The 17271-nt window shown below is 46.6% G+C and overlaps 1 protein-coding gene across 2 annotated transcripts in view; it reads right to left on the minus strand.

The window, feature by feature from the left end:
• Positions 1–17271, minus strand: part of AP2M1 (adaptor related protein complex 2 subunit mu 1) — a 28204-nt gene that overhangs the window by 6571 nt on the left and 4362 nt on the right. For both annotated transcript variants that reach the window (XM_068692952.1, XM_068692953.1), the window contains exons 2-4: positions 9239–9351; positions 3561–3826; positions 3143–3225 (exon numbers count right to left, since the gene is read on the minus strand). In XM_068692952.1, coding sequence (XP_068549053.1) covers positions 3143–3225; positions 3561–3826; positions 9239–9312 — 423 coding nt within the window. In that variant the 5' untranslated portion in view covers positions 9313–9351. The remainder of the gene's footprint in view (positions 1–3142; positions 3226–3560; positions 3827–9238; positions 9352–17271) is intronic.

Here is a 17271-nt window from a genome sequence, read left to right on the forward strand (position 1 = left end):
TCAAACTTCAGCCCACCCCCCCCAAAATACAAGGCAGAGGGAGCAACAGATGTGCCAAATACCACTCCCAGTAATGGTGCTTGCAGAGTCAACTCCACATGCTGCCATTCCTAAAGCAAGCCCTGGATGTTTACTGTGCCACCGATACCCGGTCTATGAGAAGTACACAGCACCCAGGACTGCGATAACAAAGATGTTTTAATAAAACTGGGTCCTGTAAGGAGTTGTGTCCTTGTTAATCCCGTCTCTTCCACTAGGGTGGCTGCAGAGCACCAAGGTGGGTCCTGCCCCAGCAGCCTTGCCCTGGGCCCACAGGGTGGCAGTACTCGATCTCAGCTTAGAGACAGCACAGGGGCTTTGTTTCACACATTTTCTTGCCACAGAGTTGGTGGCTCCTTGAGCAAAGCCATTATCATAACAAAGAGGCAGAGCATTCATACTCCACTGGAAACTGAGGAGATAAGTGTTCAGTGCAGTACAAAATACTCCTCTGTCCCACCAAAAAAAATCCACACAACGTCCTTATCTGCCTTGTTCAATGCTTCATGCCCTTCAAGATGGATCGAAGGTACCCTGGTCTGAAATTTCTCAGAACCAGGAGCTTGCCTGAGCTGGAAGAAGCCAGCTCAACTGGGACAGGAATATTCAACCTCCTGACTACTCAGCAGCCAGCACAGTTCCTAGGCTAAAGGCAGACAGCTACCAGCAGGTTTCCTAGGCTCAGGCAGCTGTTGGTAGCCCCTTCCCACCTTCAGCAAGTAACACCAGCATTTTAGCATTACAATATGTCTAAGGCTTGGGGAAATGCTGTAATTAAGAGTTAAAAATCACACTCACAGAAAGCACTTGGAGAGGATGAAAGTGAAAACGTGCTGTTAGTTGGTGAAGCCTGGACAGATGCAGACAGAAGCTACAGACAGAACCAAGCACACAGAGCATGGCTCCACCCTGAGCTTTAAGAGCAGGTTTAGCCTCTCCTGGAGGAAGAGATCTGAGGCAATGCCTGCACCAGCTCTGTTACAGGAGATCAGCATGGCCTGCAGCCCTGCTGTTTGACTAGTATCACGGAAGGTATCATGGTAAAACCATGCTGCACCTTTTAAAATCTCTAGTGTGCTGTACCACCCCACTCCCAGAGAACAACGGTACTTTTCTTGGCAAAGAATGCAGCAATAGTGGACTATTTTTCAAAAACAAAGCAGATCTTATATCCCAAGGTCGCCAACCCTGGCAAGACCACCGGAGCCACACAGGGTGGGCATTCAGAGGGCAGCAGCTCAGAACACCTCAAATTCCTCACAGAAGTCAAAAAGTTGAGTTGTGAAATTCTGCCCTAACTGCAGGTTTTGTTCCTTAAAGTCAGCAGGACACAAAGCTCAAGGAAAGCACCCCCATAAACTAGGCAGGGACAACGGAACAAGGCTGACGAATGACCCAGCCCCACATTTCAGCCCAAGGTATCTGTCAGAAGATGGTAGTAAGTGAAGGAAGAGTTTGAGGCTAGAAGAACCAGCATAAAGGGCAAACCAGGAAATACAGAAAGTACTGTTTCAGTTGTTTCCCCTGCAGTACCATGTCTGGAAAGGATCACTTCTGCTCTTCTTTGAACTGGGATGCAAAAAACTCCCACACAAAGCACAATAACCATGAGCTGTTACTTATGAATGGCTGTAGACCAGAACTCCTGTTTGAAAGGGAAGGACTAAACCTGTTGTTGAACGAGGTAAGGTGCTGTGACAGTAGCTCGCACACAAGCTGTATAAGAGTTTGTTAAAACAGTCAAAAACACAAAAAAAGAGGTAGGGAAGGAAGTGAGGGTGGTGGTTAGTTTTAAGTTTTCCTAGGAACAGGAGCTGACTCAGCTATCTGGAGTGCTGACTGCCCAGAATGTCAGACTGCAGAAGGCCAAAGTGATTTACATTAAAGCTCGGGATGGGGGACGCAGACCGGATGCACTCACATCTGGCCACTGATATGCGCGTGCCCTCTTGCAAAACACTGCTTGTTGTAGCAGAAAATGTTGCTCGGGGCAGCTTTTCTCTTCCCCTTACTCCTGAGATGCAGCTAGGCTTGCTACCAGTAGATTAAAAGGAGTCCTTAGGAAGGCAGTGTTAATGAAAGGAGCTAGAACAGAGCCTCCAGAGACTCTGACCTCTGCTCATCCTTAAAAAGAACAGTCTCCAGGCAAGCTCTTGCTTAGTACTTCTGTTTGTACCTTGGGTACAAAGTTTCACCCAGACCTCTTCTCTTTTGCAGACAGCTTCATCACAGACTGACTCCCAGCTTTTCTCCTGACTCACCTGCTACATAGCCTAAAACTCACTCCTCTCACCCAAGTCCTCATTAGGAGTTGCACAGCTACATTAGAGGGACAAGGTGAGCAATATCCCTCGGAGACACAAGAAGCAGTAACTATTTTGTGGACTAGTTTTGAGGATTAGCCTGGTGTAGGATTAGAACTAGTTTGAAAAACATTCCCAAGAACAGCCTAATTCAACTGTCTTTTTCCCCCAGACGTCCTTTATCTTTTATCTCAATGTAAACTTTGTTGCAAGGGTTTCTACTATACTGAATGTGCCATAGAGAATTTCACCTCTAACATGAGAAATCCCACACCGTACTGATGCGTCTGCTGATCTGCAGAGATGTCACAGGCAGCAACAGAATAATGTCAGTTTCCTGACTGCTGGCAAGATTCAGAAGGCTGAAGAATACTTCATTACAAGGAAGGCACGAAAGCCTGACAGCTCAAAGCGCTGAAGGCAGGCGGAGAACAGACCTGCTCAGTGAGATTCACACACAGGACAGCTATTTCTGGTTCAGCAGGCAGATGTGTTTATTCTCTGCCACAAGCTGACACAGACCAGCACCTGAAGGCAGCGATCATTTACATGCAAGGGACTAGCACCACCCTAACACAGGGCCTTTCCTCCCACACCTTACCAAATGCCAGGGAGGTCACACAAGCACAGAGACATCTAGAATGAGGTGACAATGAGCTACCTCCCAGCCAGGGAGTTCTCAGAATACCCAGGCATTTTCACCCAGCACAGGTCAAGTGGTTAGTTGCATCATCAAGACCGTGCTTTCTTGAACAAGCTGAACTAGCAGAGCAGTGCTGTACCCCAGACCCTGTGGTTACCTGACTCTTGATGCCTTGCTGAGTGATGAAAGTCTTCAGGGCCCCCGTTTCAGAGTTCTGAGGATAGCCAAAGTCCAGGATTTCTATGGAAGAGTAAAAGATGGTTAGCTCACAGCCACAAGCCAGAGCTGCAACATATAAACACAGTAGCCATGTTAACCATTGCTGTAAGGAAAGCAATGCCTGTGCAATAACTTGCTCATATATTAAGCCTCTGGGTAAGAGGCTGGAGTATTCTTTAGCAAGAAGAGAATAACAAACAGCCCTGCTAAACTAAATTGACTTCCCTGTATAGTATTTTGGATAGAAAGAGTGATGGACAGCTGTCCAGAGCGATCCATTTGCTGGTTTCTAAGCTAACAGCTACAGAATGACCAAGTGCAATACCAGGTATCAGATTAGAAGGGAAGCATCTCACCATCCAGCAGCTCATAGATCAGCACAAAGTTGTTCTTTATGTTCTCCTCGCTGATCTTCCCGAAGTAGGCGGTCATCACGTCACACATCTTGTAAAGAAACTCGAACACCATGGCGGCGTTGACATTCTGCTTGGTGACAGCAGCCAGCCAGATGTTGGAACGCTTGACGTGGAAGAAACTCGTGCGGGCGATGTTGGTGACAGGCGAGCGCACCTGCTGCCGGGCGTGGATGACATTGACGCGGAAGGCGTCCACGGCATTCCGCCTACAAGACCACCACCAAAGGAGAGTTAGCACAGTGTCTACAAAAACAAATTCACCATACAGCTCTGCTTATGTGATTACCAAGGTGAACTAAACACACCCAGCTCGCTTAGGAAGGGCGCCTGGGATGTCACAGCCAAGAGGGACAACCGAAGGCTCTGAGCAGAGGTGGACGTTAAATCCTGCACAAACTCCAGGAGAGGAGTTACTGGTCTCTGTGGACCTTTGGACTACAGGGCAATTCTAACTGCAGGCAGAAAGAGAAGCAAGCTAACCTCCACGTGGAGTCAGACGACAAAGGAAAATTCCCTTCAGTTTATTCTGCTAGCACTCCTGATTACCATAGCCAGGAATGAACACTAGAACAGGCTCTGGGGCACGTGTTCTGACCAAACTGCTAGTTAACCTGCCCTGCGTGCCTAAGCCTTCATACCCCTGCCCCAAAACAAACCTGCAGTCTCCCATTATATTCTTTAATGGCAGTTCCCCCCAAATATACCGCTGAGGAAAAGGCAGCAAAACCTACGCAGGTCACCTGATGGATGGCAGTGCCCGGGTACACCACGAAAGGCAGCTTCAGTTTAGACTCATCTCACCCCCATTTCCCAAAGTACCCTAGAGGGCAGGCTAAAAGCAGCAAGCAGGATTGGGAACATTTTGGGCTTTCCAGTTATATGTCCTCTCAAGCCTGCTATGCTTCTGAGCAGGTCTCTGGCAGACAGAATTGGGGTGCCCATGGTGCCACATGTGAGTAGCAACACACTACGTGCACTGGAAGATCCAGTACCATTTACAATGGGAAAGGAGTTCTGCAGGGCAGAAAATGTGCTGCATGAGTTTCTCCTAGCTGCTAACATCTTTAATCCAAACTTGTTTCACTGTCCATACACTAGTGACAGTGAATCCCTCTTAAAAATCCCTCCTAAATAAAACACTGATGTCCCCGTGACATCCTGGTTTCCAACCTCTTCCACACTTTCTCATCCTGCAGCTACACATCAAGATAAACTCCCCAAATTAAGTCAAAATCCACCGATACTAAGACCATAGGAAGGAGAACTGATGGGTTTATATTACAGAACTGAGACTTGGAGCAGTAGCCTACCTACCAAGCCAAGGCACGTCTAGTTGTGCTTTATTTCCCATACCCTTCCTTAAGACTACTCAGAACAGGGGGGCTCCTCGCTGCAGTGTCAAGGCCCCATGGCAAGGAATATGCAGAACCGTGTTTGAGAGCAGACAGCAGTCACATCCTTGCAAGCAAGGATAAAGGCATACAAATGTTCATAAGCACTGAGGGTTGTCAACAGTCCAGCAGACAGTTTGAAAACAAAGGATATTCAGGGGAACATGTGCTGCCATGGCAGGTGTTTTTTCCTTGAAGGTCTGGGTAGACATGTGGAAGCCTCATCAGTAAACACCCTCCCCCATAAGCAAAATTCTGGCCTTCAAATACTTCCCAGGTTTTATTGCTCCAGAAGGCTTGTGAGTTAAATCACTATTTGATTTCTACCTTGTTTTTTCCATAGGAATGTAATTATTCTACTGTAAAATAGCAATATCTAGAAGTCCCACTCCTCCCCTTCAGTAAGCCTCACAAGTAAAGCTCAGCTTGTTCTGGAGCATCAGCCCTCCCGGCCTTCTACCCACTAGGGCTAGCAGCAGAGCCAGCAGTCAGACTGGTGCACGCTAGAGGAGAAGCCTCAGGTGAGTGAAGCTTTTCCAGCACACCAGTTGCCCGCTGTGCAGTGCCGGTCATGGCCTACCCGCGTCTCTTACCTATTGCTACAGCAGCCAATGAGATGGGATGGACAGAAATGGCGCCAGCGGAGAAAGGAGGAGTGACAGCAACAAGAGAAAGGGTTAGAAACACACACACAAGGCACAATGAATCCAAAGAGATAAGGAGAGACCAAACAGCACCCCCTCCCCCTGCTCCGGGGCGCAAAAAGGCCCAGGTAGGCCTGGCTGGAAAGTAACAAGCTGTGGCAGCAATGGAGCCCTCGCAAGGCACAGCGCTGACATGCCATGGTCAGATCGCCAGTGTTGAGACCGGGCTTCTTTGGAATTTCAGGACTAATTGGGTGTTTAGTCCAGATGAGTGGGAGCCACATCACATCATTGGTATCCACGCTGCTCTGCTAACACACGTGGCAGGCCTCAGTGGGGAAAAAAAGAAAGAAACCCTCAATCTGAGGCACAGCCTGGGGACCGCAGAGTACCACTTTTCTTCTTCCCTCACCACAGGGCTGCAAGTCTGAGTGGGCACTGCTATGGCAGCGCTCTCATTTGAGGCTGTTTGGGCTGCTGCTTTCTGGCCTGGTCCAGCCAACAGGAAAAACACCGAGTTTGACAGAGCTTCAGCACATCTGGAGAGAGATGGCACGTCCTGCAGCTTCAGGCACTGCTCTATCCAGCTTGCACTTTTTCCATAATGAACAAGAGCTATGAAGCAGAAGTGATGTCTTAGAAGCTCAAACAAAACACCTACCCCAGTTAAAGTGCATGCAGTTCGTCATGTAAGCTGCTCAGTTTCAAATAGCTTCTTTTTTAAAACAAAAAATTAATAGCTACGTTTTTAAATGCAGGTAGGTTCTCCCAGTGACTACATCACTGAAGAACAAGGCACTTAAGGTCACAATAGAGCCCTCCACAGTATCCTGAATTAAATGCATAGTGCTTTGCTGATATTTTTAAGAGGCTGCTTATGCATGCAGCTAGCTGCTGTATAGACAGATGCACTACATGCACTAAAGCCATTCTTCTAAGTTGCAAGCAAAGGAAGTCCAAGTTCTGTGGGGACTGTTTTCTGCCTTTACCAAAGTCAAGGGAAGTGTTGCTTCATTGACTGCCACTTTTCTCATTAACATTTGAGCTAGTATGTGCTAATTTAGATCCTTAAACTGTGCAAGAGGAGAGGTTCTCATTACCAGAAATGGCTTTTAATCTCTCCCAACTGAGATAAACTCTCCCAAGCCTCCCCCTGAGGCTTCAAGACACCAAAGGGAAGTGCCAAGGCCAAGGAAGCCTTACAGGTCAATCACTCCGAATGCCCATGAAGACAGGCAGCAGCTATGCTCCTTTCCCACTCGGCCTACCTCCCAGCAAGCTAGATGGGCTCAATTCCCTGCACTTCAGATCCATCTGGATTAAAGACTCAAGTGTTCCAGAAATCTATTGACTCATTGTTTTGAGATGGAACTCCTACAGAGGAGAGTACAAACTGCAGGGAAAGGCTGTTCCTTTCCCTACCTCTCTGGAAGTTAGGTAGGGTGCTCAGAGCTCTCAAGTACACCTGGTACTGACGCTAGCATTCCCAACATGAAGTAACAGCTACCTACTTGCTACAGAGCTGAAGATTCTCAGTTACTTGATTACAAGATGTAACTGTTCTAAGACAACTTGTTTTATAAGGTTACATATCCAAAAAATGTAAGCCAAGTTTGATGGCCTGTTTCAGAAGGAATCCAACACCTTGGGAGCAAGCTCCATTAATAGCCAGCACCAGCTCCACTTATCACAAGACTGACAGAGACACCCACAAAAACTGTACAAAGGATTTTATTCAAGGCAACGCTAACTTCAGAAGTTCTAGAGAACATTTGAATCTTTGGCACCTTTTTCCAAAAGACAAAGTGAAGATTGGATCAAGCAGGAAATCCAATTTTTTAGTTTTGCCTGGCCAGCCAGTAAGAAGTACTTCATTACTTGCTGAACGACTCGGTCACTTCACAAGAGGGATGAGCCAAGATAAAAGCAGTGGAAGATCACTACATTAGAAGAACTATTTCACTCTCCAGTTTACATCTCTATGGCCAGAAGGCCCTTTAAAATTAAGAGGCCCTTCTTGAATAAACATCAGTTCAAGCACGGTGCAATCTACTTGCCACAACAACAACAAAATCTTATTGCCAGGAACTGCAGCAACATTGTCTCTAGCTCCACATACAATGTTCTCAAATTTTATCAGTAATCCAACCTCGTTTGGTTTGATCACCACACTATTCATTAATTAGAGGAATTTCCAAGTCAGATCTGGCACATGAATTGCTCTGAAGACCTTCAGCTAGCCAACATTCAAAAGACTGAAAGAATTACTACAGTAGAGAAGAGGCAGAACTTCACGGCCAGCAGTTTTCTGCTTCAGAAGTACAAAAGTACAAAGCTTCCTTGGCTCAGCGCCATGTGGAAGATCAGGGATAATTTGGCCATTCTCACAACTGCTACTTTACTCCACTTAGAACAAGAGAGAGTTAAGGTATCACCTAGTGAGCTTATCACAGGCACTGTTGACCACTGCTACTCCTTCAATGAAGCTGTGAAAGCCTTGGCAAGCTGCTAGTTCTACACCATTTTTAGCCTCCACTAGACAATCCATGTCCGGAAGGGAAGCTCTCTTCAGACTGTCTTGATTGTTTATTACAATTTGTGGCAACAAGTTATCTCACAGCACATCCTACCACTATTTATTTTGAAGACCTTGTAAAAATGTATTTTTCCTAAACTGGGCAAAAGTATCTCTTGCACTTTGAGAGAATGTTTACAGTGACCTTGCTTCCATTAGCTGCATTTTAACTTCATGCTAGCTTCAATTACTAGCTTTCACCTAATGCCTAACAATAATGATAACCACCAGTAACAGCCTTGCTGTGTGAGAAAGCCACTTAAGGCTTTCAGTCCAAGCAGCAGTATCACTTATCAGGCTCCTTAAAGCACTACCCACTGCTCAAAAAACCCCAGTTCTCATAGGGTTCCTTTTGGGAACTAGCAGTTTAAGAATGGTACATACCTAGTCTAAGTGAGTAACAGAACACACTTGTGTGAAGTGCAACATACCTATACCTACTGAAGGCTTTCAGAGATCCCACAACTTGAATTACCCCACAGATGTAAGCTTTTTTACTTACAAGGCTGACATACAAGGTTGGGGCAGAGAACATTAAGTGCGCAGAGGTGGTTACTGGCACTTTGACACTGCAAGCAAAGACCAGAGGCAGTCTTCTGTATGCCTGTACTTGATACTCATCATCTGTGTTTGAAACTAGTTCAGAGCCCTGGTCACAATGCATGGCAGACAGTTCCCACATGACTCCTGTAACGTTTTAATGATTACATTAGGCTGGTAGACTTCTGCAGTGGCAGTCCACATTGGTGAAGCGTTTGGAAAAACACCCAGATCTCTACCATCCAAAACGAAGTCCTAGCTTTGCCTGCAGGTTGTCCTTTACTACCACCTGTAGATGATCTGGGCTTAGTAAGAACTTAGCTATTTCTTAACTAGGCCTAGAGCAGCAAGTTGAGTTGCAGTCTTACATGCATGCACAGCTAATGCAGAACAAAGCAGCTCTGGGTTGTCGTCTGCACCACAGTGAGACAGAAATGCAAAGACCACGGATGCAAAGGAAGCACTTACCCAATGTCATCCCGGTAGACTCGAGAGATTAAAACCTCTCCTTTGTGATTATAGATGAATAAGCCTCCGATCATGGTGGAACTTTAGTCTTCTCTTCCCATGTTGCTTAAGACCTGAAGCAAGAGAGCGCACACGTTAGGCTGCAATGAACAGTACAGCAGGCACAGGCTGACATCCAGCCAGGGCACCGAGAGCTTTTGTCTCACACCTCCACCGAAAGCACTTTGTGCAGTGCCTGCAGTGGTGAGGACCTGACAGCTCACACCTTGATGCCCCAGGAGTAATGAACTCAAGCACACTGCAGGGAAATAGGAGTGGAGAGCACACCCAGAGACACCACTGAAGGTCTGATGTTGCCAGCTCCCTCATTAGTTTATATCGTTATGCCAGGCCAGGGCTGAGGCCCAGCAGGGCAGCTTAACGCTCGGTGCCTGCCTCATGCTTGCAGGAGGAATACAAAGCTCCTTACACAGGGCTATCTGAACGCGTTTTACTCTGGAGAGGAAGGAAGTAGCCTTACTGTTAACATTTGAGGTTATGCTTTTTGTATAGGCTAACTATACTTTTTGTGCAGACTAACTTCACATTCATCCATCAGCACAGATGGATCAAGGCTCAAGAACTGGAAGTGCCTGGCCTCTCCCCTGAATATGAGGAAAAACAGACCTGGAACTGCAAGGAAATCAGAGACCCTTTATTTCCCCTATAAAGCCCGCATCCCCACTGTGACTGCCACACAAATCAGATCACTGCATGGCGGGGTGTTATTAGCAGCAGGTCCACCTTGGTTGATTACTGCCTGCTAGGAAGGCTGCTTAACTTAAGGAGATAATGGATTCCAGGGCAGCAGCCAGTGATCTCGTTGCTCCAGCAATTCAGCCTGCTGGATGAGGAGCCATCAAGAGGAATGCTCCTAAATATCTTTTCGACCAGCAAGTCTACAGATAATGATTATTTAAGCAGCATCTTGACAAAGTTCAACGCTCCTGCTTGGGATCACAGCTGCCTAGCAGTAATGGGCTGTATTGATAACTAGGTACAAAAAGCTAGCTTCAGAGCCAAAACAGAGTGGCCTGGCCACCAGGTGCCACTGGAGCAGATCTCAACCGTGAGCCACTTTAACTGGGGACTAATGTCTTAGACATCATCCCCTTAAACTCATCTTTCTGCAGAGATTGGTTTGAAAAGAGCTTCAAAACTGATAGACATTGAGGCAGATTTTTTATTTAAATAAATATACAGCTTTTTAACCAGATCCCCTTCCTGCAGTCACCCACACTCCTGCTTCCCCTCAGTCCAAGCCATAACACCCATTCAAGCCAGTGCTTGGCCTGCTTAGCCCAGAGAAGAGCACCACAAACAAGATAGGGCAAGGCTTGTCCCCAGGTCTGGGAACCACCATAGGTGCTTCTCTCAGCTTCAGCACTGGAGAGCATTAGATAACCAACCACCTCCGCAGTGCTGCTGGGGAGATTAGCCTACACCCATTTGTCTGGGGTGGGCAGGAAGGATAGGGACAGGCGAGCCTAAAACAGCTGAGAGCAAACCGATACGCCTTTGTGCAGGGACAGCACAAAGCAAGTTGGAGTGACCTTGCCTCGGCTCATCTCAAAGGTCAGAAAAATAATAGAAGAGGAACACACACGGAGGGTCAGAAGGACTTCCAGCACAGAAGCCTGAGGAACTATCTCCTAACGGTTACGTTCAAGAAACTTCAGCAGCTGCCTATCTGAAGGTGGCATTGCAGACACGAGCTCTGCACTAAAAGAAGGTTTTTTTGATAGTGCAGCCACTACTTTTAATTTCAGGAAGACCAAAAACCTTTCACTTCCATCAGTCTTCACACCAACAGCTACATTTTCAGCCATGCCTAATGAGCCCTCAGAGAGCAGCCTTACACATACACTTCTGTGCTACTGGTCTTCAGCTTCCAGATGGCTGCTTCTGCTCATTACAAGGAAAGAAAACACCAGAAATAGTCACCAAGTCAAAATAGTGAGAAACTGAGGTGCAGTTTTCCCAAAACTCAGCAGTGAGCTTCCTGGCTTTTCCTCCCACATTTTGCTGGCTGTGTCTCTGTGGTGTAAATGCCTGAAGTAACTAGGAAAATAAAACTAACATTCACATTTTTAAGGAAAAGGTACAGCATTGAAGAGGCTTTCAGGGTAGGGCATAACTGCATTATCTGAGCGTTCCCTAGGCTCCCAACCTTAGATGCTATCGCACTGGGGAAACTTGGTGTGCTAGCTCTAAGGAACACCACGGAGCGTAGAGTGGAGTGGAGACACCATGGCTAGGCTCTGTAATCAGGTGGGGCCTCGATTGTTCTTGTGCACAAAGCTGCACTTTTTGCCACCCTAAGCCAACGACCTGTCATGTTTTGACAAATGCTGTACCCTAGTGTACTTTTTGCTCATTATAATATCATTATAATACCAAAACACACCTCCATCCCAAAAGCTACCCGCCTCCAAGGTGCGACCACCCCTCACTGAGCATGCGCCCTGAATTTCTCGGAGCCTATTACTTTAAACGGAAACGGGAAAACTTTACACCAATCATAACTAAGATATGCTTGACTAGAGCCACTCAAGCTCCACCTAAAAGATAGAAAATAATATAAATTGGCCCAAGAGAGAGGGGATGTTAGGGAAGATACCATCGTCAGGGGAGATACCATCCCGAGGACATACAACATCCTTAGGACCTCCTGACTCCTGGGATCAGTCGACGGGCTGAGCCTCTCTTCCCCCCCCATTGGGACGCCTTTGGGTGAGATCTGAATATTTGCTTATAAATCTCTATAGAGTCTTTGATCCTTTTAACGCGTTTATTTCTAGGCTGCGCACCTGTAACACCTACCTAGAACCCACACCTAGAACCCACACCTAGAACCCACACCTAGAACCCACACCTAGAACCCACACCTAGAACCCACACCTAGAACCCACACCTAGAACCCACACCTAGAACCCACACCTAGAACCCACACCTAGAACCCACACCTAGAACCCACACCTAGAACCCACACCTAGAACCCACACCTAGAACCCACACCTAGAACCCACACCTAGAACCCACACCTAGAACCCACACCTAGAACCCACACCTAGAACCCACACCTAGAACCCACACCTAGAACCCACACCTAGAACCCACACCTAGAACCCACACCTAGAACCCACACCTAGAACCCACACCTAGAACCCACACCTAGAACCCACACCTAGAACCCCTGTGTATTTCATGCATACTAGCTTGCTTTTGCAGATAGTCACTATCACCGGCAATCCAAAAGAACCTGATTATCTGTTGCTGTAATAAACCATACTTGATTGCATTGTGATAGCTCTCATTAATGCAACTAGGGTGAGGGTGGTTATCCGTGATAGTTCAGTGTTCTGAATCTAACCAGACCCCCAGACGGTTAATGCATTGTTGGTGAATGTCTGAGCGGACCCCCAGGTGGTTAATACGTTTTTGGTGAATGTCTGAACGGACCCCCAGTTTTGGTGAATGTCCGACTGGTTCAGTACTCTGAATCCAACCGGGCCCGTAACGGTTAATCAGCTACACCCCTTTAACGCGACAGTCTCTGGCTATTATCAGGCTGCATCCTGCCACTTGTCAGTGGCTTCACGTCACTGTCATCACCAATTTTTGATGGCCTCAGACTCCACCTAACACAGGAAAGTTTAAAATAACTTTGAAGACTATTTTTGCACCAGTGAAACAGTTATACTAGGACCTTAACGCACTACTTACACTTTAACTCTTGGATGCTTGTCTTAGCATTGCCAAGTTCTGAAACCTCACCTAGAAACAACATATATATTTCTGTTAGTGACTGCTAACTTTAGGATACATCCCACCTGCTTCCAGGACAAGTCACTTGTACCATCATGCAGAAACCAAACCTATTAACATAGGGGCCTGAGACTCCCATGGAATTACAGAGCAAAAGTCTTCTGAAGCTTCTCAGTGCCCCACATGGGAGAATGAGGCTACACACACAGCAAGGCTCACATCTCCATGCCAGAAGACAAAAGACAACCCAGTTGGCCAACAGAATGAGACCAGGCTGTCGAGTTGAAGGAAGTGGCTGTCACAGACCCACAGCTACCCACACAAACTCACAACCCTAGCAGGCACGAAGAAGGCCACTGAAGGGCACAGGGCAGGAACCCAAAAGACCAACATCTATTTGAACAGATGCCCAACAAGTCTGGCAGATGCTGCTGCTGTAATTCAGCAGCCATTTGAAAGGGCATTCACACGGGCCAAACGATGAAAACAGGAACCGTTAAGACAGTGAATGCAACTTGTTGCCTGCTCTAAGAAATTCTTTCCTAATTATTTCTTTCTTTTCCATCTCAGACAAGAGACAAGGACATCTTTCTCAGACTGTTGCAGTGGTGGCTTCCAAATTTGGATACGGACCACTGCTACCAAACGTGAAGCAGTTCTTGCATCTTCCTTCAGGCTTACATTGTACAGAATGGTTTCCTGGAAGCTTATGCAACTGGCCAAAGCCGGATGGTGCGAATCCTACAAAACCTTTCCAGAAGATTCCTAGAAAGCACATCCTAGTCTTTAAAAAAAGTAATCTCCCTCTTGGGCTTTAATGCTGCTTAACTTATTTGTTCTATTTTTAGCATAAGGGAAACATCTGCTTTGATGAGCAACAAGATCAGACACGGCATACAAGACAGAGCATCGTGCTAGCATGACAACTGCTTCCTGAAAGCGCCTTGGTTTAGCTACTTGCTACAGTTCTATAAAAACAGATTGCTGATCAAGCTTCTTGCTGAAAAATTAAAGCCTTCTCTGGAAAACCCAGGTATTTTCAATGGTAATAGAGATAATGAGGTTATCCTCTCTTAGGTTAGAGCATGTTCTGTAATAAGTTACAGCCAGATATGTCATAATTTTTAACTGCATCACAATACCAGGCAGCAGAGTCAACTGCATGTTAGATGAAGAGTAGATACAGGGTGATCCAAATGTTTTTAGTCTCAAAAGTTCTGTTAACACACACAAATACACTGCTTCATCATACAAGCATACTGAGAGCTGACGTTGGGCTTGGAACTTTCCACGTGCAGTCAGCTCCTAAGCAAGCAAACTGCACTAGGTAGGGTAAGAGCCACATTGGTTCACACTGCAGTTCTGTTGGCCCAGTATCTTGCCTCTGGTGCTGGCAATAAAGGGACAGAGATAACAGGAGGCACAGGTCAGGAAATACTCCCCAGCAGATCCCCCAGCAATGGCATGTTTATTTAAGGACACCCAAGGGCTCTTTTTAAGAGTATTTGCCCAGCCTTGTCTTAAATCTGTGCATCAGCAGCATCCCATGGCAAAAACACGCTGTGTAAAGAAACCTTTTTTTTAAAAAAAAAAAAAAAATTTGCTTTTTCTTTTCCTCCCCCAGCTTTAACAGCCTCTAGTTTGTGTACAGGGACAAGAGGTGAAGCACTAGCCCTCATGCTCTCCTTCCAGGCCACTTGGGACTGCGTAGAACTTCTCTATTGCCTTCACTGACTCCTTCCCAGAACAGTACGTTCCCACCTTACTCAGCTGCTCTTCACAAGGAAGCCGCTCTAAGCTTTGGTCTTTCTCAGTGCCTTCCTCTCAAAGTTCTCCTTCTGGAAGGAAATTCAAAACCAAACATTATTGGAGATGTAAATAAACCATGGTATAGATAATATAACAATCCTGCTTTGATCTCTTTTTTTAGTGCCTGACTTTTTAAAAGGAAAAAAAACCTCAGTGTAACTCCCAGATCACACTGAATTCAGTCTTCAAGATGACTGCCCATGTCACAGGTGAAGCAGGGTTTGCCTTTGCTCCCCAGCCTGATTTAGCCAAAGAATCAGGACTGCTCTGCCAGCTGGTTTTACAACGGCAGTCTGCCAGCATAAACGTACCTGGGAGATGCTCACTGGCATTATTTTACATGCAGTACCAGCTTGCCTCCATAGAATTCTCCTCAAGCCTGGAGAACCTGCAATCCTACAGCTCTACACACTGAGCCCAAATCCACATTTAAGTGCAATTTACCTAACTCAATTAGTCAGACAACTGTTAATGAGCTTCCAAGTGCTCAGTAAAGTCACGTGGGCTGGGGACAGTGCATCGATGAAGGTGTTTAGATGACAAACCCAGCTGTATCTGCCATACACAAGCTGTCTTCAGCACTTCAAAGACACATGGAGCATAAATCTCTTGCTGCTGTCCCATCTAATGGCATCAGGAACCGAAGATGTCTCAGGTGCACAAGGTACCCGACACAATTATAAGCAGGTCTTCCTTGCTCTACTTGCCTTTTACACTCTGTCCTCTCAAAGAGCTCGAAATGTCACAAGCATCAACAGCACAAGCGCGTCAGCACAACTGACGGCAAGCTCAGTTTGATGCAGCGGTGCCGTCCTTTCACTCAGCCGCCCCAACCCATCCATGGAGGTTCAGGGGACACGACAATATTCCAGGCTTCTTAGCAAGCCCAACATTTCATTCCCTCCCCACTACTTCCATCAGCTAATCAGACCACGTACCCAGCTGGGAAACTCAAGAGGTGGAACGACTAGCCCAAGGATATATGAACCGATGAGAAGAAAGCTACACAAAGAGCACCATGCACGAGAAAGTTGCTTAAAGCTTAGCAAAGAGAAGGGCTCTTTAAGATGACAATGGCTGTCCTTGAAGCTGCTGCAGTGAAAATAAGCCTGCTTTGTTTTGATCCTCTCCTATGTGTTCTGCTATGAGTCTCATAGATACTGGTTTGAACCACTTCAAGGTTACACGGCAGCTACAATGAGTTTTTAGCGGGGCACTTCTGACCTGGTAAGATCATCCCCACGTTTTAGGACAATGAAGAGTTTTTGTTTCCAAAGCTGGTCTGAGAAGAGCCCAGTGCTTGCAACGGTTAAGAACTGCAGGGAACAGCACTCAGATTAATCTGAGACTGACATTCGGTGACTCACGGCTGTTGGAACCAGAAGGCCCCAGAATAAGAAACCCACCACGGAGCTGGGTTCATCTGTTCGCTGTGCACAAGCGATGTGACTCAGAAAGCTTCCCAGTAACAGGCTTGCTCAATCAGCTTTCTATGACTCACTCAGCTCCTCTCTACAGCCAGCCTTTCCTCGGGAGATCGCCCTGCGTTGTTTTGAGTTTCCTCAGGCTAATGGCTCATTGCAAGACAGTTTAAGAGCAAAGCCCATCACTTTTTAACTGCCTGGAAGCCAAGGTGACTAGCTGAAGCCTTTGGCTTATTGGTCTGCCAGCTGCATTTTCAACCTCGTGCAGCTACGTTCCTCCTGCTTCACAGCCTCAAACATATGGTGACCCACTCCACACTGCTAGCTACAGCCTTGTTTCCCAGCTATGGGCTGGATGGATTTATTCTACTTCAGGTGCAGAGAAGATCCGTTTGAATACTGAATTTGCACCCATTGGTGAGTAATCGCCTTAATTTAGGAACAACGGTCCTCTCCCAACAGCCTCTTCATTCTTTGAGCAGCCAGCCACCAGGGTAGGAGATCAGACCTCTGAACGCCGCTCCTACAAATACCTCAGGCCAGCACGCTTCCTGCCCTGCTGCCAAGAGCTCACATTCCAGTACACTTCCATTCCAACCCATAAATAGAAGGCAGAAGCATCCTGAGGAGCATTGTAGACAGACCACATACTTGAACACGCTTATAAACACACGAGGAGTTAAGGCTACATGGAAATGCTTCTCCACTCCAGTGAAAGTGACAGCACCAAAACACAACTTTTCAGCAACTGTGAAGAAGTTACAGCCTTAGGACAGCCTACATCAAAAAAGGAACATGAAGGATCTCTGGGATAGGGATTTGAACACATTTCAGGAGCTGCGTAACTTAGAAGGAGCAGGATTAGCTGGACCTATAATGACTGACATGGAGATATGCACCCTAAGAAACAAATATCCTCTTCTCCAACCATTTCACTGCTCATGCCATGTGGGGATGTGCTTTAGGGAGTGTTCCTCCCTCGAAACTCCATGA

Source organism: Anas acuta, chromosome 9, assembly GCF_963932015.1.
Source record: "Anas acuta chromosome 9, bAnaAcu1.1, whole genome shotgun sequence".
NCBI classification, from domain to species: Eukaryota; Metazoa; Chordata; class Aves; order Anseriformes; family Anatidae; genus Anas; species Anas acuta.